Source organism: Dromaius novaehollandiae, chromosome 12 (genome assembly GCF_036370855.1).
Source record: "Dromaius novaehollandiae isolate bDroNov1 chromosome 12, bDroNov1.hap1, whole genome shotgun sequence".
Lineage (NCBI taxonomy): Eukaryota > Metazoa > Chordata > Aves > Casuariiformes > Dromaiidae > Dromaius > Dromaius novaehollandiae.
The window spans coordinates 2,557,279-2,580,955 of NC_088109.1; the positions used below are offsets into that span (position 1 = coordinate 2,557,279).

Sequence of the window (23,677 nt, forward strand, 5' to 3'; positions counted from 1 at the left end):
TGCTATTATGAAGGCTGATCAATGTCTAAAAAAGATATGAGAAGTCTTCCCATTTTTAAGAGAACCAGCTCGGGTGCTTAGCCTTTCCTTGTTGTCCTGTTCAGCCCACACCCTGCAGACATGGCTCTAACGCTCAAAGCTCCAACGTACCACCATGATGCCAAGCCAGTCCTGCAGACTGCCCGTCTCACGATGCCTCAGAGGAGACAGCAATGCTGAGAGCAGGTGCTCGTCCACAAGAAAACAAGAAAGGCAGGAGGGGTTCAGGCCCCAGCAGGATCTCTCACTGGGGAAGTTTTGCTGGTGTGCTTCCAGGCATGAAGACTAACCTGAGTATACAGCAGAGTCCACAGCACAAAGAGATGCTTTCCTGGGAAGAAATGTGATGCAACATCCTCCTTATTTTACACCTCAGAGCATCCTTTAAGCATCAGGAAGAAAACACCACCAAGCCAAGTAAGGACTATATAAATTTCGACACTAAGTGACTGCACTGCTCACTTACAGACCACAGGAACAAGCCTGCCCAGGTTTAGGGGGCCATAGTATTTATTTTGAACCAAGACGACGGGAAGTAAGAAGCTCAGAGGTTCCTCCTTTTGTCACAGATGTCTGCGATATTATTTGAAGCCTGGGATTACCCTTCTAAGCAAAACAGGCTTGCTTGTTAAAACCCAGTGACACTGTTCAAAGAAAAGAAATCATTGTTTAATTTGTCACTCCACTGCTACAAGAGTGAATTTGGTAACTTTGCCATACATCCTGCTAAGCATTTGTTTTCATGCTCCACTGTAAACTGGATCGCTGTGTACCTTGTGCAATTCTTGTTATTTAAAAAGCTGTACTTGAGCATATTAGTATATTACACAATCTCTCTCCTTTTCTGTATCTCTTATTAGATCACAAAGAATAAAGATCTCATCTCAGTTATCTATGAACGTTAATGTCTGCTGCAAGTCTGAACCAGGCTGTGCAGCACAGATATTCCATACTGATTAGCAGAGCTCTGAGTGATCCAAGCTACAACAACCGTGTTGCAGTTGTGATGCATAATGCACTGTTTGAGCCACAAATTAGTAGTAATGAGGAATCAACTCAAGTAAAAAACAAAAAAAAAAAAAAACTGAAAAAACCCCCAAACCATAGATCTTTATTCTAAAGAATGGCCTTTTTAAGCAAATCGAAAGCTTTCAATTCCTCAGTGAAGAATAATTTTCTCACCCAGTATTTTTAAGGACTGTTATTTTTCCATTTCTTATGCCTTCAAATCTACACAAAACCTTTTCTTTTTTGCATATAAGAAAAATAAGGATGCTAGTTTTCAAAGGCTATCAGCGTTGGCCTGATTCTCCTTTTGACAAAAGAAGTTAATCCAGCGAGGACTATATTTAAATCTCATCTTTCAGACACACAAGAAAGAGGCTGAATTTGTTTTCTTTTAAAACTCATGAAACAGCGACAAAACAAAAATGACCTTGTGCTGATACAGTTATCTTGGGAAGCCAGTGATTTCACATATTCTTAGTTAAAAAGAAGGTGAAACACTAGGAAAGGGAATATAATCACATTTTAAAGAGGTCTACAGTTAACTACAACAGTGAAAATGAATATTTAGCACAATTCTTCACTCCTTGGTTGCCTGCTTATACTTCATAAGAACAAACTATGCTAGAATTTTGATTAAAGCAACGCAAAGTTAATACATCCCTATTTTGTCAGCACAGTGTCGCAGCCTCCTCATTACCATCACGCTGATCAGCACCCATCAGTTTGGTTTGCCCTTATGTCACAGCACCTTTCTGCTGCTCTGGCAGTGAAATAGGTGACAAATTAACTCCTGCCCACTTCGAGACACCTTTATTCTGGCAGAGAGATGTAGGGAAGCATTAGTGCAAACAAGACCCATGCCTGAGCTGTCCTCTAGGCTCTCAGAAGACGACAAGCCCCTGACTTAAAACTCCAGCACATGCCTGGACCCTGAATGATGCCAGCACAAAGGGCAAGCGCAACATTTGGCAGCCCTCGCAGGCCAAGTGAAAGGGCCATTTGTCACAGGCCCCATGATAACTGTCTCTCCCTCCCCCAGTTACTGACCCAGTCACTTAAATACTCCACGGAGCTCATTCAGCTGCCAGCGTGGATCAGGCTCAGCACAGAAGAGCTGCAGAACCCAGCAGACAGCTACGCAGACTCAAGGAATGAAATCTTTTCAAACAACTTGGTCATTGTTTTTGTGGTTGTCATTTCAAAGAGAAGGAAAAAAATCCCAAGCTGTTTGATGCTTCCAAACCTACACCACAGTACGTTACACCATAAACACAGCTTTTGGAGACCCTCTTAAAGAGGCTGAAAAGCCCATGGGCAGGAAGTCAGCAGCACACTCCAAACCTTCAAAAAAGATGTTTGCCAGCAGAGACAGGATTTTGGATGCAAGTGCCCACAGGAGCCAGTGTGATCAAAGCAAGAGATCCTCCAAACCCTCTTTGCAGAGATCCCATCACAGCTGGCCAGGCAACAGGCAGCTCATGAGTCACTTAGACTGAGTCACACTACCCCTCCCATTAGCAGCATTAGGCTTTAAGGTGGAAAAATACGGGTGGTGTTGTAGACCCAGGGTGTGTAACAAGTCAGTCTGCATGGTTGTAGTTCAGATATTCCAAACAGCTGTCAATTTGAACAGCTCAAGCGTGACCAAGGTATAAGCACTTAGGAAAAGTGGTTAAAATGAGAAGCACTACACCTTCACGGTAACAGGCTATAAGAAAAGCACTTTAGACAAATATCAGCGTGATGATATTTGCAGTTAGACTTAACTTTTACTAGATGATGTCCTTTCTAAGACATTCCTTGAAAGAGCTTCTTATAGGCTGCAAATGTGACTGCAGCAACACTCCAGTTGGGCCTCAAGGAGGAAGGAGAAGTACTGGGCTGTGAAGAACAGGAGGCTGCAGGGAACAGTGAGGCAAGCTAGGGAAAATGCCTGAGCAACAGCCAGTCTCTGAACAACTCTGGACAGATGTATAACGTGCTATCTAGCTGGAGCCCTCACCTGGCAATCAGATACTGGGCCCTGTATTACAGACAAGACTCTAGAAGACTGTACCTAGCCATGAAAAGGGAAAGGCAAGGATAATCTCCACTGCCTGCTGCCTACCTTGCTCATTTTATTAATCTGGCCTCTAATTCCATCCTCCTTTCAATCTGTTGCATCCTCACAAATGAGACTGCAAGCACTGACTCAACACCTCTGAATGTGGCCCTCCACAACCCAAATGACCAAGATTTGTCTCCTCAGATATTTCTAGTCAGAGCGGTGCAACACATGATGCTGTGGCATTAGTTATGATTGACATAGTTCAAGAATAGGCTCATGTCACTTGAATATGAACCAAGCCACAGGGCTTGCACTCCCCCTCCGCCAGCAAGTGGAAGGGTATTTATAAATCCCTCATAGATGGCTTGTCTTTCAGGGAAGGCCGCAAGCTCCAGGCAATCAGACGTCAGAAATTTGCAAGGCAGGAGTGGCACTGGGCTCCTCATGCCTTATGGTTGATGGCAGGACTCCTTTTAGTCCTTAACCTTTCCCTCCATGGCAGCAGGAAACCATCTCAGCACAAGCGAACATGCTGCACTGGCACGAAGGAAGACCCCAGCTGCTGAGCTAACTGTGGAGACAGGAGGGCTGCTAGGAGGATAGGATAGGACAGGAGACTGGACGTCTTTTATATCAGGAGTTGTTCTGATGTCCTAAGTGAGCTGCAAGTGGGGAATGTAACTCCTAGGATAAAGACAGGAATCCAGCCTTTCATTATGTAGTGCAGGGAGTTTACCCTTTTCCTGGAAAATCGTGACGTTATGGATAGGGGCATTCAGATTCCAGGACAATTCTGTCCTGGGCTTTTCAATGCATCTTGTGCAAAAGACTCCAAATTCAACCAGTTTCTTCAACCTGAGTTTATGCGCATGCTCTTTCGGATTCACATACTCCACCCCTCATGACCTACTGCCAGACTGAAGCTAATGCAGCAGGAGCTGAACAGGTTTCATAGGATCCTCTATGCAGTGACGCTCACCAATGGCACAGTTAGGTGGAAAGGCTGAAGATCAGCTTGAGGGAGGTGCTGAGCGTGCCACTCTGTCAGGACAAGCAGGACTGCACTTGTGGGTGAGAAACCACCCCTGATGAGACAAAAAAGCCTCCAAGCTTCTTTCAGCCCAGCCATCTTCGCTAACTAGTAAATACTATTCAGCTTTGTTTTTTTATTGGAGAAGTCTGCCTGGGTTGCTTCATGGACACAGGCTACCCAATTGGGGGTGGTGTTTGGCACACACTGTTTGGTTTTACAGGCTCCCAAAGTACCAGAGCAACCTTTATGGTTGTGTAACTCAGGCTAAAGATGATTCTGCAGCCAGCTCACACAAGCAGCAGGCAGAAGATGCAGCTACAACACAGGGTAAAAGACCCAGCAAGCATTTTCCAAAGTGGGCATTATTTGAGGGCAGTGCCATTTTGGAAAATCCACATCTGAGAGATTCTGAAAACGATTTACAGAAATACACTGACTCTTGAGGACCCACTGTTCTAAGCTTAAATACATTACAAAAGTGAGCAAACTGGGGCAAAATCCACAAATTTACAACTACTTCATTTTTCAGTATCCTTTCACTCGCTATTTACATCCACCCAAATTGATCCAAATACCCACCTTCCTCATTTGAAGTAAGCGGCAGCAAAAAGGGAAAGCAAATCAGAATCGAGTCCATTGTCTTTGCTATTGCTGTTTTGCTGGAACATACATGAAAAAGAATAGCTCCTCATTGCACAGAATTTTGTTACATTAACTAATGCAGTTAGAAAGGAAATGACTTTAAACAGTATAACATCTTATCAAGCACCTTATTTGCTTTTGCTTAAGTTGTGAGGGAAAGAAGACAGAATGGAGGGACAAAGAAAGGAAGAAAAACGAATGCAAAGAAATAGAGCATTTTGTTTTGACCATCTCCTCTGCAGACCATCTCCTATGCTAAACTGACAGAGAAACTGCAAGAGAATTTATGGAAGTTCTCAGAAGAGAGAGATTCATCTTAGTTATGGTTTCTTAAGGCTTTCATCTTCTTAGTGAGCAGCATTTGTTGGATCCATTTCTTCTGTTCACCAAGAGAGAAGACTGTGAGCTATTAAGCATGTAGGCAGGCTTCTTCCAAATGCCTCTTCAGCAATCAGGCAAAAATCCGAAGACGGCCTGGAACAAAAATGTTCTTGTTACACCTGGACAGGCACTCTTTGGCCAAGTTGAGACAAAATTTTTGGCTTTAAGGAAAAGTCTCTTACTCCATTTTCCAGACACTGCACAGAAAGAAAAGGGAAAGGAAATTTCTGTTTCCTGCAGACTGCAGACCTAGGTCTAGCAGAATCCAAACACAGCTTTTAGCTTCTGGAAAACAGACAAACTCACACAGACTTATCACAACGGTATCTGGAATATTTAACACTGCAAATATGCAGAAGAGTGAGGTAGTAGTGTGAAATCATTCCATTAACAAATTCAGATCATTTACAGTTGATAATCTTCAGCTGATGAAACAGTCTTGCTTATTGTAACAATCTTTTCATAACTTTTTCTGACCATCAAAGGCTTTTTTTCTAATGCTGGAAGATGCTGCTGGGAAAGGTAAGGGTAATTGCTCTAATTTCCAGACAGGCTACATTAGAATATATTTTTGAGCGACTTTTGTCTTTGTTTATAGCAGATACGACCAGGATTTACTCCTGTCTCTCTCAACCTGCCAGGTCAAATGGGGAGGAACATTCCCCAAAGTCAATAGCAACTGCAGGTCACGCACCCCTGAGGCCTGGCTTTAATCACACCATTTCCACACACCAAAAGAAGAACATAAAAACAGCGTTCCAAATAAGCATGTGCAGAAGACAGCATGATTCAGCATAAGAAGGTGAAGTCGTCCAAAGACCCTGAAAAGAAGCTAAAGAGCTCAAGATTCTGCATAAGGACAATAGGTGTCAAGCTGGAACGTGCAGGACGGCCAGGTTTGTTCATCCTTGGCAACTGTTAGACTACACTGGTGTCAGTCTCTCCTGACTTCCCTTCTCCATCCTACCAAAATCCCCTGCTGGTCCCAATACCATTTAAAAATGCAAGGACTATGTTTTAATAAGCTGGAAGGAGGAGAGACTGGAAATTTCAGCAAGACCTATGACTTCTCACATCATCAGAAAGAGCCTCCTCTGGGGAACTGCATTTTTTATATTCACTTTATATTTCCAATGCATTGACTCCATCCAGTAATGGCAACTTTCCAACACTCTGCTTGGTTTTACTGCCAAGCCAGAATCAGGTTGGGAAACAAATAAGTAAAGTCTATTAGTAAGAGAAAAAATGATCCACAGAAATGCAAACTAAGCAGACCTACATCATGGATATTCTGGCAAAATTTCAGAGAAGTAGGGTTTCTTTTTCAGATGGGCAATAGTGCCCTCCAGCTCTCTCTCATGCACTTCTGATGCTCTCCAGATCTGCAGCCAGAAGGAATGGGGAATAAATTGTCTCTTTGCCCTGCATGCTCAAGTGTCACCAGGAGCTGAAAAATACTTGCTCTATACACTCTACTGTCCTTGTTTCATTCCTGTTTTTCTCCAGATACATCATTTATTGCTTTCTTCTTGCATTCTTTATCCCAACTCTAAACAACTGCCATTCCCAGGAACACCTTTCTGTGTACCACCATTAAGAGCTGAAGTTTTTGTTTTAGCTGAGTGGTTTTTGGCTCATTTGTTTGCACTTTCCTCCCACTTTCTAGCCTGAACAGTTCAGCCTGTCCTATAGGTGAGCATTCCTGAGCTCTGACCTGGTATAATGAAGCAAGGTTCAAAACACTTTCAACCAATGACTTCACTTTCTCTTAATCCAAGAATCTCCCCACACAGCACTTTCAAGGAAAAACCAACAAGCCAGTTTGAAAAAGGGTCCTAAGCGTCTCCTCTGACAAAGGCAGCTCTGCCAACTTTGCTAACCTTCTTTCTACAATTTCATGCCAACAGGCTCTTTTGCAAAGTTTCCAGCAAAATTGGAAGTATTCTCAAAATATGTCATTAAATATATCATCTTTCATGAACAAGAAAGTAGGGCACCTTAATCAGTTTGGTGACATCTCTGTCCTTAAACACTAGGACATGGCCAAAGCTGGATATCTGCTCAGTGCAGCTATCCTGAAACTCCTCCTCTGTCTCCTGCAGTCAGCTTGTAACTTGGCCACTGATTCTCAGCTATGGCTGCTGACTGCTGATTTTGACCCCTGCAACTTGCACTTCTGCCTAGACTATTGGGCTGGGCTGTCTATACCATTAGCAGGCATAAAACATGAGACCATGAGAGACTGAATTTACCCTCCCTTTGCTACTGCAGGCTCATCAAGCTCCTTTGGTTTCCATTTCTCCCTTTGAGAAGCTGCTCCAGAATCTCACTTCTCTACTGGTTGAAAATCTAATTTCCAGGCTAAGTTTATTAATAGCAAATTTGTACCAATTTGTCCTTGTGCCAGCATTGATCTTTATAATAAAGAACTTTTCTTCCCCTCTGGTATTTACTCTGCAATGAAGTGTTTACAGAGAGACATCACATTCCTCTCCCAGGCTTTGTTTTGCTAAGCAAAACAAACCAATCTCTTTTAGTCCTCGCCCATATGCCAAGCTTTCCAGTCCTTACTCATCCTCCTAGCCCTGTTCTGCACCTGCTCCTGCAAGAGGGCCTTTTTCTGATCGAGCCGTACACAGTGTTCCTAGCAAAGTCCTGTAGCTTGGTTTTCAACTTCCCTATTTGCATCAGGATTATCTCCTTGGAACTGTCCTACAACCCCATTGGCCCTGACACTTCTCCACTGCATGTTCATACTGCTGTCAAAGTTCTTCTGCCACCTCCAGCAACCTCCTTAGCCCTCAGCTCTTTCCCTCCTCAACTCCTACCTGCCAACACCTCGCGCAAAACCTGTGTCCTTGCTCACCGAGAGTGCACAAGGCTCGGAGCTGGAGTCAGCAGTCACTCCTGCTCCCTCGGCACTTCCTTAGGGCTCCTCCACAAAGACTGCAGGCGCCAGCAGCACTCTCTTGCTTCCTGGCTTTAAAATGATACAGCTCCCAAACTCCCACAGAAGCTCCCCAGATCCCATTCTGCCCCAGCCTCCTTCCCTTGGTGGTGGGCTTTCCTGATCAGTGACTTTGGCTTTCAACCCTGTGCCTTCTATGGCTCAGCACATGGTGACAGAAGGACAGAGCCTCTGTCAGGCCCTCAAATCTAAGACCTCTGACCTACTCAAAAGTACATAGCCTTTCAGTAGACTCCATAAGCTTTAAAACACAACCCACGAACCCCTTCAGAACGGCCAGATAAATCCACCAAGCTTTCCCTGATGCCACGAACCAGGGGACTGTCCCTTTCTTAACACGAACCAGTTCTCCCCAGACTCCCTGGCTAACTGATCACAAACTCCCTGCTCACAGGCAAAACTCCTGTTGACTTCATTACATTTGGGTTTCCCTGAAGATATCACAGGCTCTAGTGCTGTACAGTTAGCTATACTGTCTCCCAGATTAAACTTTTGCCTGAACTTTGAAACATTCACTTTCAAGATAAATCCAGATAAGGGGAAGAAATAGCATACAAAATACAGTTTAAGAAAGAGCAAAGATATTTTTATATCTTCGTAAAGACTCAGTTTGAACGCAGTTAAAGCCAGATCTTAGCCTAGGGAATAATGAACTCTTCTGTTTTCCAAACCTCAACCTACCTCTGTGAACTGGAGCAAGTGGGGACATCTGTTGACTTGTGGAAATAAAATTCAGATAAGCACACCCATGAGACCTCCCCCAGTGCTATTTCAGTGGCATGGTCCCAGCAACTGCCCTCGTATCCTATCTTCACTCATGCACTGCTCCTGGATCCTTCTTGCAGTGATAATGGCTTTAAGGCTTCATGGCATAAATCAGCTCACGCAATCCGATTGCTCTATGCTAACTCAAAAACTGCCACTCACCTTTTCTCCCTTTCTCTTCTGCTCTTGTCACGGCTTTGTCTCTGCATTTACAACAAAGCTGCTGGCACCTTTAGTTCTGACTCCTGCGGAGCTCAGTAGTCATTCTTAACTAAGAGTTTTTTCATTGATGTCAGTAAGAAAAAGGAAAATAAAGTTTTGAAATCAGTGTAGTGGGATGAACATGGCAGCTATGCTTTGCTATCAGCAGGCCAGTCTAGGCAGCACACTGCTGTCTGATGCTCCTCTGTTGGGACACTTTACATTTTAAGATTACCGATGCCTGGATTGTGCATGGACTCCACGAAAAAAACCTTACCCATAACTCCACTGCCACTGTGGTCTTTTGCCATGTCACACCCCAGATCTGCTCTTCTACTTTGTATGCTATTTGCAAACCGAACACGTTCACTTAAACCAAACAAGCAAACTGTTCCTACAGAATCAGTTCACTTTCTCTTAACTACATGGAGTAATAGCCATGGGGATTTAATTTAAGACTGATAAAGCCTTCACCTGTGATTTAAGCCACACAGGAATTTGGTCCCCCAAACTGTAGCCTCCCAGCAGTGTCTTGCAGCGATGACTGCTGAAAGCTAACCACAAACACTTTCCTCTACAACAGCAGCAACGGCCTGGCTGCTAAGTGTCAAATCACAAGGCAAGGCATGACGGGAAAGGAAACTTTGGCTCTGTTAATTCTGCAGCCTCCCGGGCACACGGGGCATCTCCTCTGCTCTGCCCCCGGATGCTCTGGAACACATTGGTGTTGCTTGTCCAGGCGGCATCTTGGAAAAGAGGACCAGGCAGGACTGTGTGCCATTTCCACATCGCGGAGGGAGCAGGGGGATGGCACCGGCCCAACAGCGAGAGCACCCTGTCCTCTCCCCGTGCAAGGAAGACTGCAGGTGTTTGAACAGCATACTCCTGCCGCAGGATAAGGAGAATTATTTCACATCTGACATGACGTGCTACAAGCAGTACGAGGGGAGGACAGGAGTCGGAGAGGGGCAGCTCACACAATGAGGATGTTCTTGTCTTTCGCTGTGGAGACTTGGGTTAAGTCGTAGTGAGGAAGGTCCAAGTCCCATGTAAAGCAGAAAGCAACGTGACAAACAGTGCCTTTGCTGGGGCAGGATGACAGCTGGTAGAAAAGCACCATGAAAACATCTTAATGGAAGACATTCTTAAACATTCTTAAAAGAGCAGCTTCCTTTAACAGCAGGTTTTTTTGTTTTGGAAAAAGCATTGATTTTCATAAAAGTTCCTGACAAAGCTATTTTTAACACCTTGTTTCCGGCAGTTCTGAATCTATTTCAGAACTTCAACACCGCATCTCTTTTAAAGGTTTTTATCCTATATGTATCATTATTAGTTTGCCCTAATATGACATGAGAAATGAAATATTTTATTATTTTTTAGATCATTAAGATGAATTGCTACTTACTACAGAACAGAGTGTCATCTGCTTTTCTAGATGAAGATGTTTTTGGGTGTTGTAATGACACTATCAGACTTTCATTACATTATAAACAAGGGACTTCTTGTTCTAGAGAAGATAAGATGTTTCAGTTCATATGAAGTAGCAGCTGTTCTTAGCGACTTTAAAAAAGATAACTACTGTATTCTCTTATATAATATACATACTGTCACCTGCTACCACTCTACTTAGAAAATCAGCAGAAAGCTTAAGTTAAAAAAAAAAATAAAGTAGATAAAATTCAAAATGAAAATTCAGAAACACCAGAGCAAAACATTTCTAAAATCAGAATCTGGGACACAGTGGCCTCATAGGAGATGTAAAAATAAATTATTTCATTCTGATTAAAAAAACAAACAAACAAGCTTTACAGCGTCAGAACTTCCCAGGAAATGGCAGTTCTGAGTTAAGCTTAATGCGTGTTAATTCTGAGAAGCGCGAGCAGGATTCTGTTCTAGGGACAAAGTCCAAGAGGATCAGGACGGAGGGAATTCTGCAGGGACCCACAGCACAAACATCACGGTTACAGGAGGTCAGGCAAAGCTGGGTGTGAAAACGCTCCAGGGCTGAAACGCTCAAGCAGAGCTTTGGTAGAGGAAGGCGGCACCATCAGATTAGAAGAGGAAGGAAAAAGGAGGTTGCCCAGAAGAAGACTTGCCAACCCCCACTTGGCTAACTAGCTGTATTGCTGAAGTAGGTTTTCTTTCATTCCCTGTCCCTCCTGCACTGTAGCTGTCTTCGCTGCTCTGCCGATGTCTCCAGAGAAGTGGCAGCTCTGATCTGGAGAGCGAGGAACGTCATGCCACTGGTGGGAGCTACGTTGGTATCTGGGAAGGATGCTTGAGGACCTAATGGCAAGCGCCCACATGCATTTCTTCAGAGCTGAGGCACCTCCCGCAGGGGTGCTCAGGAACGTGCACACCCCCAATGGTGCCTCCTGGGCAGGTCTTGCTTTTCCCCACTCTGCCTGAGCAGAGGAGGATGCGATGAAGTGCCAAGCTAGAGTCTTACCATTGCAAAGACTGGGGATTTCAAGCAGTTATTTTGCGATCAGGACACCAAGAACAGACTATTGGGCAATCATCTGGCCAAGTTCATCTTTTCATTTTTATGCTCATGACTCATCTTTTACCCTGGCCTCAGTCCTGGCCCTACTCAGTGACAAAGGGAAACACAGTTATCCAGATTTTACACTTTACAAAGGCCACCTGCTCAAAGACAGTTCTCTCAAAGTACATATGCCCCCTTTTTTCCACAGAAGTAATGATGGATGGGAAAGCCAAAACAGATGAATAACCCACTCCCTCCATACTCCTGGCTTTAATGCTGGTTAAGAGGGCATGCAATCAATCCTTGAAGCAGAACAGATGATATATTTGCTGGGCTTATGGCATGTGCTGTGGAGTTTATTGTGAAAGTCAGTATCTGCTTCAACTATGTGTGTGTTTGCATGCTGCTGAAGCAGAAGAAGAATTTGCTAGGAAAAGGGTTACTGTCTGCTGATACAAACGACACAAAAAACTCGCTGACCTGGAAGTTGAAGTACAAAAACTACTCACGGCCTGAGTGCCCCCTGCCCATATACATTAAATGAAGAGGCCTTGTTTGAGCAAAGTATGATGTTAATCAGCTATTTTTAAGCCAACAGAGCACAAGTCCTGGCAGCTGCTAGCAGCATGCATCCCACCCCAACAAGCCCCATCGGCAGCAAAATCACATCAAGGAGAACACAAGAGAAAACCACTTCACAGAGTAGTATTTCTCTGTGATGAACTTACTCCAAATTATCTAGACTAGAAAGAAACTTATCCATGCAAGCCGACAACAGTTGCAGGGGGAGGCCTGCACAAGAAGATACTGGCACAGGAAAAAAAGTCGTGAAAGTTTAGAGAGATGGAGCAGACTGTGACAAAGGCTTCTAAGCGTTATGGTAATACAAACACACCACGAAGGGCAAAGGCTCAGGACAGTGACTCAGGACAGAGGCTCAGAGGAGGAGTCCAGAGAAACAGCAAGCTCAAAGTCAAAAAGGATAGTGAGAAGGTCACTCCCAGATGAGTGGCAGAGCAGTGTGGAAAAGGAGGAAAGATTTATCAGCTTAACAGCCTCCAGTCCCTGGAAAGGCTTAAATCAATGACTTGACTCTTGTTTCACAGAATACAAATACTACGTATCACTAGATGGGCCAACTTCTACTCAGCTGGAGTGAGTGGGATGATTCCACTGAGGTCAACAGAGCTGCAATTGCTTACTCTGTATTTGGAGCTGGAACATCAAAGCACTATGCAAACCTAACTAATTAATCATAAGCCAAACACCAGGCAGGAAATTTTGTAACAACCCAAGCAGTTGTGCTGATGTTCTAGACAGTCTTGGATAGATACTTCAAACAGTGAGGATTTCAACAGAAGTCGTCACTCGTCTACCAGCACTGCTTGAAGGAGGAACTCGGCTGCCAGATGAGGACTCCACTGTAGTAGGCACTATGCCATCAACCTGAAAACAGTGTGCCCCAGAGCGTTCATGCTGCAGCTTATATACAACATACAGCAGACAAAAACAGTCAACAAAGGAAGAGGAGGCAGGTGAGGAGCAAAAACTATAGACTAGCATAACCTGGAAATCAAGATCTCCCATGTGAGAATTGCTCAAGACATCCCACTAAAAACAGTCATGCTTCCCACACACTGCTGGGTATAGCTAATACCTAACTGTGCAATTGGTGTTTACAAAAATAAAAAAAAGAAAAAAAGAATAAGGCACCTCAGAGAGCTGTGCTCTGTCTGTTGTTGCTCCCCTACTCCCTATGAAGTTGAGGCCCACCACAAGGCCATCCACATTGCCGAAGGGGCTCCATTCACTCTCTAAAATGCATAGGTTAAGCATGAGAGAGGCCTAGAGTTTGCATCCTATATATGACTTGCACTTTGTGAGACACCTCTTTTCATCATTTCTTAGAGGCAGAGAAGTAACATGGCAGCACAAGCCATCTCTTCCAAAAATCAGCTTCATTTTAACCAACTCTCTTTCTTCTATAGATTAACTGCATACAGTGGTTTCGTCGCCAGTCCCTTCCTCCTCCTAATCCACCTCCTTCACGTCTGTCCTATTTGTGTACGCCTGCATCCTGGAACATTTAGCAGTGGCTGTGCCAGTGATGCAAACTGTGAAAAGTGCCCTCATGTCATATCTCCAGACCAAGGCTCTCCAAGTCCAACCTTTCTCTGATCACATTCTCCCATTGCAAAGAGAAAAGGAATAACAATTACCTCCTGCTTTGAAGGCATTATCATCCTCCCAGGTGACAGCTGGGATAGCTATACGAGCACACTATTTAAAAGAGGACCAGAACAACTGAAGGGACAAAAAAGCAGAGCTAGGTTACCAGAACTGCTATTAAGACCATTTGTGTTTTTTCTGTGACACTGCCAAGGCTCCTTTGCTGTGCCTCCATTTCTTGTCATGCCTGTTGGCCTTGGATATTTAGATGACAAACTTTGCAGTGCTGCAAATTCAAATCTAGGAACTGAAAATCTCTGCAATGTCTCCCGACTCTCCCTGCCACAGACAGGATGATCTCAGAACATCTCAGCTGTCCCAAAAGAGAAGATAAAGCCTGAGACCACCTATGCAGCCCTTCGAAGCAAGTGGAATCCACAGTAAGTACATAATGGGCACACGGTGCTGTTTTCCCACGGCAGCAGCTCATTCACATGCAGTTGTTCTAAGACTGTTACCCTCTGTCCTGCGGTAACTTTGCTCACGTAGCTATGGTTATCATCATAACATTGACTAGGTAGCCGCAACTGAAATGCCACCTTCGCTGTTGCGTACCCACTGTGCCTGACATGCATGCAGGGCACAGACGAGTGACAATTCAGGTCTGCTGGCGAAGGGAGCAGATGATGGAGCATGGAACAGATCTTTAGAGTTAGAAGTTGCCGTTTTAACAAGGTCACAGTTCTGACTAACTGCGTAAGTCAGACAAACCATCAAGACCACAACATGTGGCAGCATTTCTCTCCACATACATCTACAATAACAACATATTTGATGTTCATGTACTGTAAAAGCACCATGGGCTTTTGTGCACAGGATGCAGACTTAACTTCCTCAGCATTCTGCAGCAGGCTGTTTGCCTACGTGTCATGCTCTCATCACACTCAGACACACCATTGCAGAAAAGCTAGTGCTAGTACTTTGGCGTGGTCCCACGTCCTTTGGTTTTGTGCTGGAATTGAGCAGAACAAGCCTGATGCATCACGCTGCAGCAGGATGGTGTGCCCTACCACCAAACAGCAGATGAGATGAATTTGTTTAATAAAATCTGGCTCATTTTTTGCTCTGTCTGGATGTGACTGAAGGACAGGGTGCCATAGGACAATCACAGTGCTTTCTGCAATAACTGAGTACTCCCTATCCTCTCCAACTCCTTGTGTGTGAAGTGATATTATCCCAACCATACAAGCAGGAAAGAGTAAGCAATAACATGATCAAGGTCATGCATACAGTTTGTCACACGGCAGGGATCTGAATCCAAGTCTGCTGAATCCCAATACAAGACCTGACCGTTGGCAAGTCTCCAACAAACACAATATTAAAATTCCTAAAGGGAGCAAAGTGGAACAACAGCCTGCTTGCCACTGATGGGGTGATGGCAGATGGAAAAAAAAATGCAAGTTGCACCTGCTTTTGGTCATACCTGGGATTACTCAGGCCTTGCTTGTGGGCAGGAACCGCTGGGAACAGGCTCCTCCTCTTTGTCATCCCTACCCAATATACCCCCCCCAAATGAAACCCACAATCCTCCTTCACACTGGAGAGAATGAAATATTATGCAGATAGATCATACTGGTTACTATCCTGCAAGACCGTTGCAGGATATCCCGTTGGTGGGCATATTTACAAAAGACTGCCCTGGAGGGAGGGCAAACCTTGGAAATGGTTCAGCCCCCAACTCTAAACCGGAGCATGTCAGCCCAAGTCCATCTAGCACAGATGAAAGCTGTGGGCAAAGTAGGAGGGAGCTGGTTACAGGTCTGATTCTGCAACTAGGGTACATTTTAGAGCATCCTTGGAGCTCCTATAACTTATGCCACCTGTACCAATCTCAGTAGCTGAACGCAGAGCATGCTTTGGCCATGATCCCAGGGCTGCAGGATGGTAGCATGTAAACAGCCTCCCATGTTCACTGGGACTGGATGGACAATGCTGAGAGGTGCAAGCAGCCGCCAAGCAAAAGAAACAGAGAAGGGCTATGACATGACCCTTCCCAGGGAGAAACATTTGAAACCTCAGACACCTACTGAAAGCCTATCAAAACATCTATGGAAGAGACAACAGCCTGGAAGCTTGATAAAGTCTCTCTTGTTATCTCATCATGTGCTTGGACTATGAGAGACACATCCTCTCTCACTGGGTATTTGCCCCTCCAGATGCAACCCTGAGCAAAAAAAATAGTTTAATAAAATAATTCTAATAAAGCTTTTGAGAACTTGCCCAGACAAACAAAATGTTAATGCAAGTTTTGGCTTAGTCTTCGCTGCTCCTCCCCTGTAATAACTTGAGCTCTAGCAGCTCTATCATTTCAGTCACCCTAGGCGCAAGCAACTCTTGCAGCATGTCTGAAGCACACTGACCTTCAGCACACCTGGTTCCCCTTTCTCTCTCTCGGGAAGGGCATACTGGGGACATACACAAGCAACGCACGTTTAAGGTGGGAGTGTTCTTTCCTCCAAAATGAAGACCGTGAGGAAACATGGTAACAGACTTCTAATACATGAAAGCTGCTCTAAGAAGAGAGCAAGCTGTATTCCACATCAGGAGAGGACAATAAGAACCTGGCTCCAAAGGCAGTAAGAAAGACCGGATACCCACAGGGAAATTACACTGGAGCAAGAATGCTGCTCTCCATCTCTGTCCTCCAACATACCGGAGCTGTCCACAAACGTGGAATAACACAGCTCTGAAGGGGCTTCAGGCTTCCCATTAACAGCATTAGGTACAACCCCAGTCCTGTACCACAACCACAAGGTCCTCTCTCAGCTTCCCTAGAGGAAGACTGTGCTGAGGCTCTGTTTTACTGCTAAAGGAATAGAGGCTAAAGTTCCATCTATGCTGAAGTCTTTCGTTGGCCCCGTTTTCTCACTGAGGGTTTGCACCTTCCCCTGCTCCTGGCAAGTGCAGCAGTGCCAGCGAAGCCTGTGGCAGGGCTGGTCGCCAGCCCCGGCACAGCTGAAGCTGGGACCACAGCACCACCCGCAGGGCTCTGCCAAAGAGCAAGCTTCTACCTTCTCCTCCTCAGGCAGAGCCAACACGGTCTAGCAGATACTTCTCAACTGGTAACTCTCTAAAACACACGCAGGAACGCATGCAATCACACTCCTCAGGGTCCTGCAGGAAAACGAAGCCCCTCTGAAGCTTCAGAAAACAAAGCACCTTTTTGGTACGGTTCCAAAGACCCAGCAAGGTCCCAGAAAACTAAGTGCATGTCAGATACTGGATTACGTAACGCATCGACAGAATTACCAGCCTTCTGCAGCTTCGGAGAGCAGCTGCACCCTCTGCAGAGGGCTCGTGTGCACAGTATTTTGCTGACACGGTCGAGTCTCCCTCTCATAGCCGACACAGATGGCCCACTAGCTAAGCACTGACGCTGGGGCTGCCCGTGGTTCCTTAAAACTACTGTATTCAAAAAGCTTTGCAGCATTTCTGCACTAAAATGAGCTTGGCCAATATGCATAAAGCACTGAAGAACAAACTGTACTACGCCAGGACATTCCCTCAGATGGGAATCTGACAAATAAATCCAGCCTCCTGGGAGAAAGAACGATTTTTCTCCACTCTTGTCTTTATGAGAAGGCCAGCAGTACCATGTGATTTCCCAAGACAAGTAACCACTACACAGCACAAACCCACAGAAATGCAAGCATTTTTATTACTGCTTTAGCGATAACTATAGGAATTTAACACTTGTCCCACTGGATGAGACCAAGAGTCTATCTCACAGAGAAAGTGTCCCACTAAGGCCTCTGACCAGTGATAGATGCTTCGAAGAATATACATGCTGCTCTCTGACAACAGCACAGCCACCGGCACTTGCAGAGGAACAGCTTATTCTAGCCTGCTGCTGGGAATCAGTCTGTCCCTTGAAGAATGTGACATGATACCATTTAACACTCTTATAAACCAGTAAATTATCCAACTCTGTAAATATCCTGCAGAAGTAAGCTGTGCTTGTTGCTCTGTGCTTCGTAAATACTGTCAATGCTGGGATGAAATCTGGGAATTCTGTTTAAAATCAAGTTTAAAGACCCAAGTCTGACAAACTGCAAGCCAGAAAAAGACTTTAAAGTATTATTAAAAAAACAAAGCAATAAATCAACAAAAAAATGAAAAATAAACAATGAAAACCCCTCTGACTACAGTTTGTACTCACCACTCTGGCAGGCAAAGCTGCAAGAAATTAGCTGTGCTGGAACTTTATTTCCAAAGCTAGGGTAAGCCTTGCTTTAAATGAGCCTCTTCAGGGGAGACCCTTCCCTAGATTTCCTTTACTGTGTTTCCCCAGGTCAGGTAGGGAAGACTCAGCTTCAGGTAGGGCACCAGACATAGCACGCTCCCTGGGGTGAGCAGAGACATGGGGAGGATAAATGCAGTGCTGAGAGGAGTGGGATCTGGTCAAAGGCCAACCTGTGAGCAGAAGGGTAAAAACCCGGGGGTGGGGAGAGGATCCAAGGGGAGACCTGAGCGCTAGTACATCAGAGGGAGCGCTGGCACCTCTGAAGAGAGCAGGGCCACGGCTCAAGAGTTAAAAGGCGAATGAAAGAATGGGGAGAGTCAGTGTGAAAGAGGCAGAGGGGAAAAGGAGTAGGTGTATAACTGCTCAAGTAAAGCCCTCTGAATTTGCTGCAGCTTTCCCAACAGCCAGATGCTCAGTTTGTTGATGCAGCTCCTAGCTAACGCTTCTGGCTACTCACTCTCAGTTCAGCCTGCGTGGACAGCCTGATAGCACCTCTCTGGCACACAGAGACTGCAAAGGTTATTATCTGGACACTTCCACTCCCCTAGTGCATGCTCACCTCCGTTGGCCCAGCAAATGCTTCCATTCAGACCAGTTCATCAAATCCTTTGGTTTGGTTTCTTTCCTTCCTTCCCTGGTTAGCTTTGGTCAGGAAAGGAACTTGCCACATGAGGAAACAACAGCAACAAGCAGCAGCAGCTTGGATTTAATCATTCCATTATTTATAACGTCATGATCTTGACTGTCCATTTGAGGAACTTCCCTCAGCTTTGCTCTCAGTGTTGACTCTGAGTCACCTTTCCCAGGCAAAGAAAGAGACTTCAGCTATTTCCATGGCTGTCAAGAGACTGGTCCCTATTCCAAACTAAGCCTGCTGCCAAATTTTGTACAAGTCATTTCACCTCCCTTTCTTTGATTTCTCCATCTGTGGAACTGAGGTAGTGATACTGACCTCCTTTGTAAAGTCTTAGGTTTAAACGCCTTACACAGAAGTCCGGTATTGCTATCAGAAGCAATGCATGGATCCCAGGTGTTTATTCAGCTCTGCTAGCACATTTGAAAACATGATTGCACAGCAGTTCTTGTAAGGAACACTGATCTGAGACCCGGTTTCACCTGCGTGAAGCATTACCTTTATTATGATGTATTGTTTGTTTCTGGCAGCATCCACAACATGTTAGGTGCCGTACATTCAGATGGTTTTAACAATACCAAGAGAGCTCCTTCCTTTCTCTTGAGTCAGTGACCTATACAGCCAGGAATCTGGAAAGAAAACACGTGATAGGAGGAGGTGCTTTTTCAGCTGTGACCCACAGCTGTGCAGATGCAAGCTTTTCCCTTCTAGCCCAAACAAGAACATTCCAAAAGAAGGGGCAAATGCATCAGTAAATTCTGGTCTGATCTCTTCCCAAGTCCACCTTGAAATGACTTTATCTGAACTGTAGAACTCTGTCTCTCCTAAGCAATCATGGTGTAACATGTGCATTGATCCTTCAGTGACATGCCACTCAGTGGGACTGGGTTGCTTTACTAGTGGAGAGCCACTCCAAAGCATCAGGATCCTGGAACAAAACTGAATCTGAAGTGTGCAGATTAGTCATGTCCCTTTATACCCACACAACTATGCACCAGGATAAGCCACAGTTCGGACCCATCATACAGTCTGGTCACATTTTCTTAAATTTCTCTTAAGGCAAAAACAGAACAAAAAAAATTGTGAAATTTCTTCTAGGTCAACATGCCATCTGCTGTGTTGAGAAGCTGTATGTTTAAGCATCTCTTTGAAATTTGTCGTCCTAGAAATATAATGAAATAACTAGAACTCTGAACTCTTCCATATTGGGTCCTGAGATTAATGAGTCACTTAGCACAGAACTAAAAAGTTGTATATGGTTCCCTGAGGAAGGTGAACCACTTCTGCATGTTTCTATCTTAGTTTGTCTCTGTTGATCCTCTGCAGCTCCAGATGAAGACTGTAACAGGAAGTGAGGAGGCCTGCCACTGTACAGAGAGGTCAAAGCACTGGGAAATGCAGTGGAGAGTCCTTCTGCCACGCAGAATTTTCAACAAGCTTTTCAGCAAGGCTCACCAGGGAGAAGCATACTGGAAGACTGTTGTTTCAGGTACAGTTATCACCTGCTTTGTTTTTGGATGTGCAGAAACCTAGGCCTGTGGAGAAAAGAATGAATAGAGCATTAGGTCTTACTAGGGAGATGATGATTCTATCTCCACCACGTAAAACAGCAATTTTCCATGGAAGAATCTCACCAGAGCTAGTCATCCCATCAGAAATGCTTGCTTGTGTCAGCATTTCTGACTCAGAAACACTTGCCCATCTATCTCGGGACATAAAAGAATGCTGAGATACTTGAAGGGAGTCCTCCTTTCAGAAATGGTTTCCCTCAGCTGCTGACTTTCTCTGGCTGAGTTTCATTCAAGATACCGGGATGTAGGGGACAGAACAAAGACCTATACTTGAAGCAAAAATCTGAAGGTAAAAGAGACTTACTTGCCACAGAAGTCCTTGTGAATGGCACAAAGGGTGAGTAGCCAGTTGGGGTGTGTCTGTAGCCAGTTCTCCACCATCTCTGGGTGTCTGGGATCAACTTCCAGAAACACACTCCTGAAAGGACAGATGCAGGAGTAGAAAGTGGGGAGATATATACATTTAGTTTGCCAAGCTGAGAAGAATTAAGGTCTTCCTTTTTCCCTGGATGACTCCTATCTGTGCAGGAAATGAGATGATCAGGAAACACACTGAAATCCAATGATCCCAAAATAGATCCCAGCTGTCCATTTAAGATAAAGATTCCTGCTGCTTCATTCACAGAGAGAAAAGGTTGATCTTAAGAGAAATTCTCACAGTGTACCTCTGTGAGAGCAGTTAATCCTGGCATTGAGATGTAGGGATCCCAGCCTGTGAACCCCATGCAGAGATATCGCCTGCTCAGCCTTACCAAGGCCCCCCCAAAATTTAAGATGAAACAGGCTGCTGAGGAAGGGCCAGAATGAAGCTTTAGGATGCAAATGCTTGGCAGTATGAAGTCACTCTTTGCATAAGCAGGGTGACATTAAGTCCCAGTAGCAAGAATCATAAAATATAACTTGGTACACAGATTTTCCCCATAGTAAATATCTCCATAAATCAGTGATGAAAGCACTACCAGGATTCAGGCCATACAGTCCTATATACAGGACTGCAGCCTCAATTATTGCACCAGTACCTGGACACTGGAGGGCTGTTTCTGCTGCAGTCAGGCTGTGTGACACTGGCTCATTTCTGAGTCTCACTCCTGCCACAAGGCAGACCCACCCTAGCTTACAGGCACATGGAGATGATGGAACTGGTTGCAGCCTTTGACAGAGTAGCAAGATACAAGTTTAATAGGCAAAGAACAGGCCAAGCCCCAGCCATATGCTCCCTTGAGAATTCCCAAAATGTCCCACACTGAACACTCCCTATAAATTCACCAAACTAATTACAAGCTGGGTGTGGATCTCATTCCTGACCTTAAAAAACTCCCACTCCTCAATGGCAGCTCAACCTGATAATACAAGCAAAAAGGGAAAGAAATATAACCCTAACAACTAAACCCATGGGACCAGTCTCCATTGCTGGTAAGCCCTGAGGCTCTTGTGCTCTTGTGGTTATGCAAAGCACAAAGAATGAGTTCTTCCCCAAGCAGTGTGCCTCTCAGTATTACGGTTCCTCTTCTGAAAACAGCAGATTTTCAATGACTTCTCTTAAGCTGGTAAAAGGTCAGGACTTTTCAACAGGGTATGTGAACGCCCTTGGCAGAACAGAGGTTTGGGTCCCTCAAGTATCCAAGCATAGGTCTCTAAGCACAAAATGCATCCCACATGACAGGGAACAGGAACAGACAATCTTGAGCATTAATCATGGAGAAATTTAACATTTAAGAAACTATCCTTGGATGAATCTTTTATTTCTCCTGGGATATTCAGCATTGTATCCTGGCACAGTTTACAAGTTTCCCCTAATTAAAGGGTGGGAGGAAAACAGAAATCTACATCCATTCTCACAGAGCTCTACATCATATATCACTTCTCCCTCAATGAGTTATTCTCCTTAGAAATTTTCCTCTTCTGTGCTCCCTCTTTCCCTGCTGCTCTCCCCTACATTCTTTCTGTTGCTGCTTTGACCTTTACAAATTCTCACTTTGCTAATGACTATGAAATAACACCACTGGGTCAAGGAAGGCCCCTACAGTGGTGCATACCCCAAAGGTAAGCCACCTTCTTGCTTATACCTGTGGCATTTTTAACCTGCTGTCTATTAGATGAAGGGGAAAATTTTTTTTTTGCAACTGTTTTCCCTCTGTACCTTCCTATATGCAAAGAAAATGGAAGTTATGAATGTGGATGGATAATAGACATGAAATTCAGAGAGAGCAGTGCTTACCCAGAATCCTTCAGAAGAGAAGGAGCCAGAGCCAGGATTGTTCTGATGACTTTCATCCCATCATCTCCCCCATCCAGTGCATTGAGGTCCTCATAGCTAATGTTTGGGCAAAAGCAGACATTAACAGTAAATGCATGTGGTATAAGCCATGTCCCTGAGGATGCACTTCACAAATGTAATAACTTGTATTGCTCCGCTCCACAGAAAAAGATGCATCTAATACACCTGAACTCTGCCACTCACAGCAGGTGAGAGCACCCTCATGGCTTTTACATAAAATACAGGGAGTAATAAGAAAGCTACCACTAGGCTGAGAAAGTCCAAGTTGAGCACAAGCAGAAAACATTCCCTGAACTCTTCATGAAAGTTATGAGCCAACTGCAGCCTGGGCCATGCAGTTACAATATATGTTCTCCCTACGCTAACTGGACAGAGAGAGAGAGAGGGTTCTACAAGGGATCACTCTCCTTATTTTGGCAGTGCCAATAGCCAAGCTGGACTGCCTTCTACCCTAGCAGACCAAATTAGGATGTGGAAAGTTTAGCCAGTTTCAAGGATGGAATCTGCTTTTCTGCATGTCTTGCACAGGGGTGGGAGCAGGACTTTGTCCTGACGTGCACAACAATCAATTCTGAGGAAGAGCAGCACGCACAGAGTACTTCCAGATCCCCCAAAAGCATATTCAAGTTTGTGTGGGTTTGTTTGTTTAAGAGAGCTCTTGTGACAAGAACAGGTCATAGCATTTCCATCCAGGTTTTTTCCATCACAGAAAAGCTGCTCAGATTAATTACACTTTCTTTCATAAACTCATATCAACTATGACGAAAATGTCTAATGGGAAAAACGTTTCGAAATAAATAAGTGTGTGCTTTTTTCATTTTTATAAATATTTAATCTTCTTTTATATTGTTTAGGGCCTGTCAGTAGTATTAAAGCAATGCTATACTATTGTATACACACATGTATACTATACCACAGGCACTGTGTGCATGTGTCTAGTATGAAGAAACAACATAAAAACTTTGCTTCAAAGAACCAGAGAAGGAAAATATTATTTGTCTGATTACCGGAAGATCTCTGGAGCAAGGAATGCCATGTCTTCATAGAAGACATACGGCGGGTTACTGACTATGAAGTCCACAGGCCCCCAAGGCAGCAGCTGCTTCGCAGAACCTAAAGAAGAAAGAGAATCACAACCAACTCTCACCCA

The 23,677-nt window shown here is 44.6% G+C and overlaps 1 protein-coding gene across 15 annotated transcripts in view; it reads right to left on the reverse strand.

Moving 5' to 3' along the window:
- The window catches only part of HEMK1 (HemK methyltransferase family member 1), a 114,674-nt gene that overhangs the window by 63,495 nt on the left and 27,502 nt on the right, over nucleotides 1-23,677 (reverse strand). For 13 of the 15 annotated variants that reach the window (XM_064518634.1, XM_064518644.1, XM_064518631.1 and 10 more), the window contains 4 exons: nucleotides 23,535-23,640; nucleotides 22,468-22,563; nucleotides 20,554-20,667; nucleotides 18,604-20,213 (listed from right to left, as the gene is read on the reverse strand). In XM_064518634.1, coding sequence (XP_064374704.1) covers nucleotides 20,177-20,213; nucleotides 20,554-20,667; nucleotides 22,468-22,563; nucleotides 23,535-23,640 — 353 coding nt within the window. In that variant the 3' untranslated portion in view covers nucleotides 18,604-20,176. Of the gene's footprint in view, nucleotides 1-4,754; nucleotides 5,244-18,603; nucleotides 20,214-20,553; nucleotides 20,668-22,467; nucleotides 22,564-23,534; nucleotides 23,641-23,677 lie in introns of those variants that run through there. The other 2 variants (XM_064518643.1, XM_064518642.1) reach the window with 2 other exon arrangements.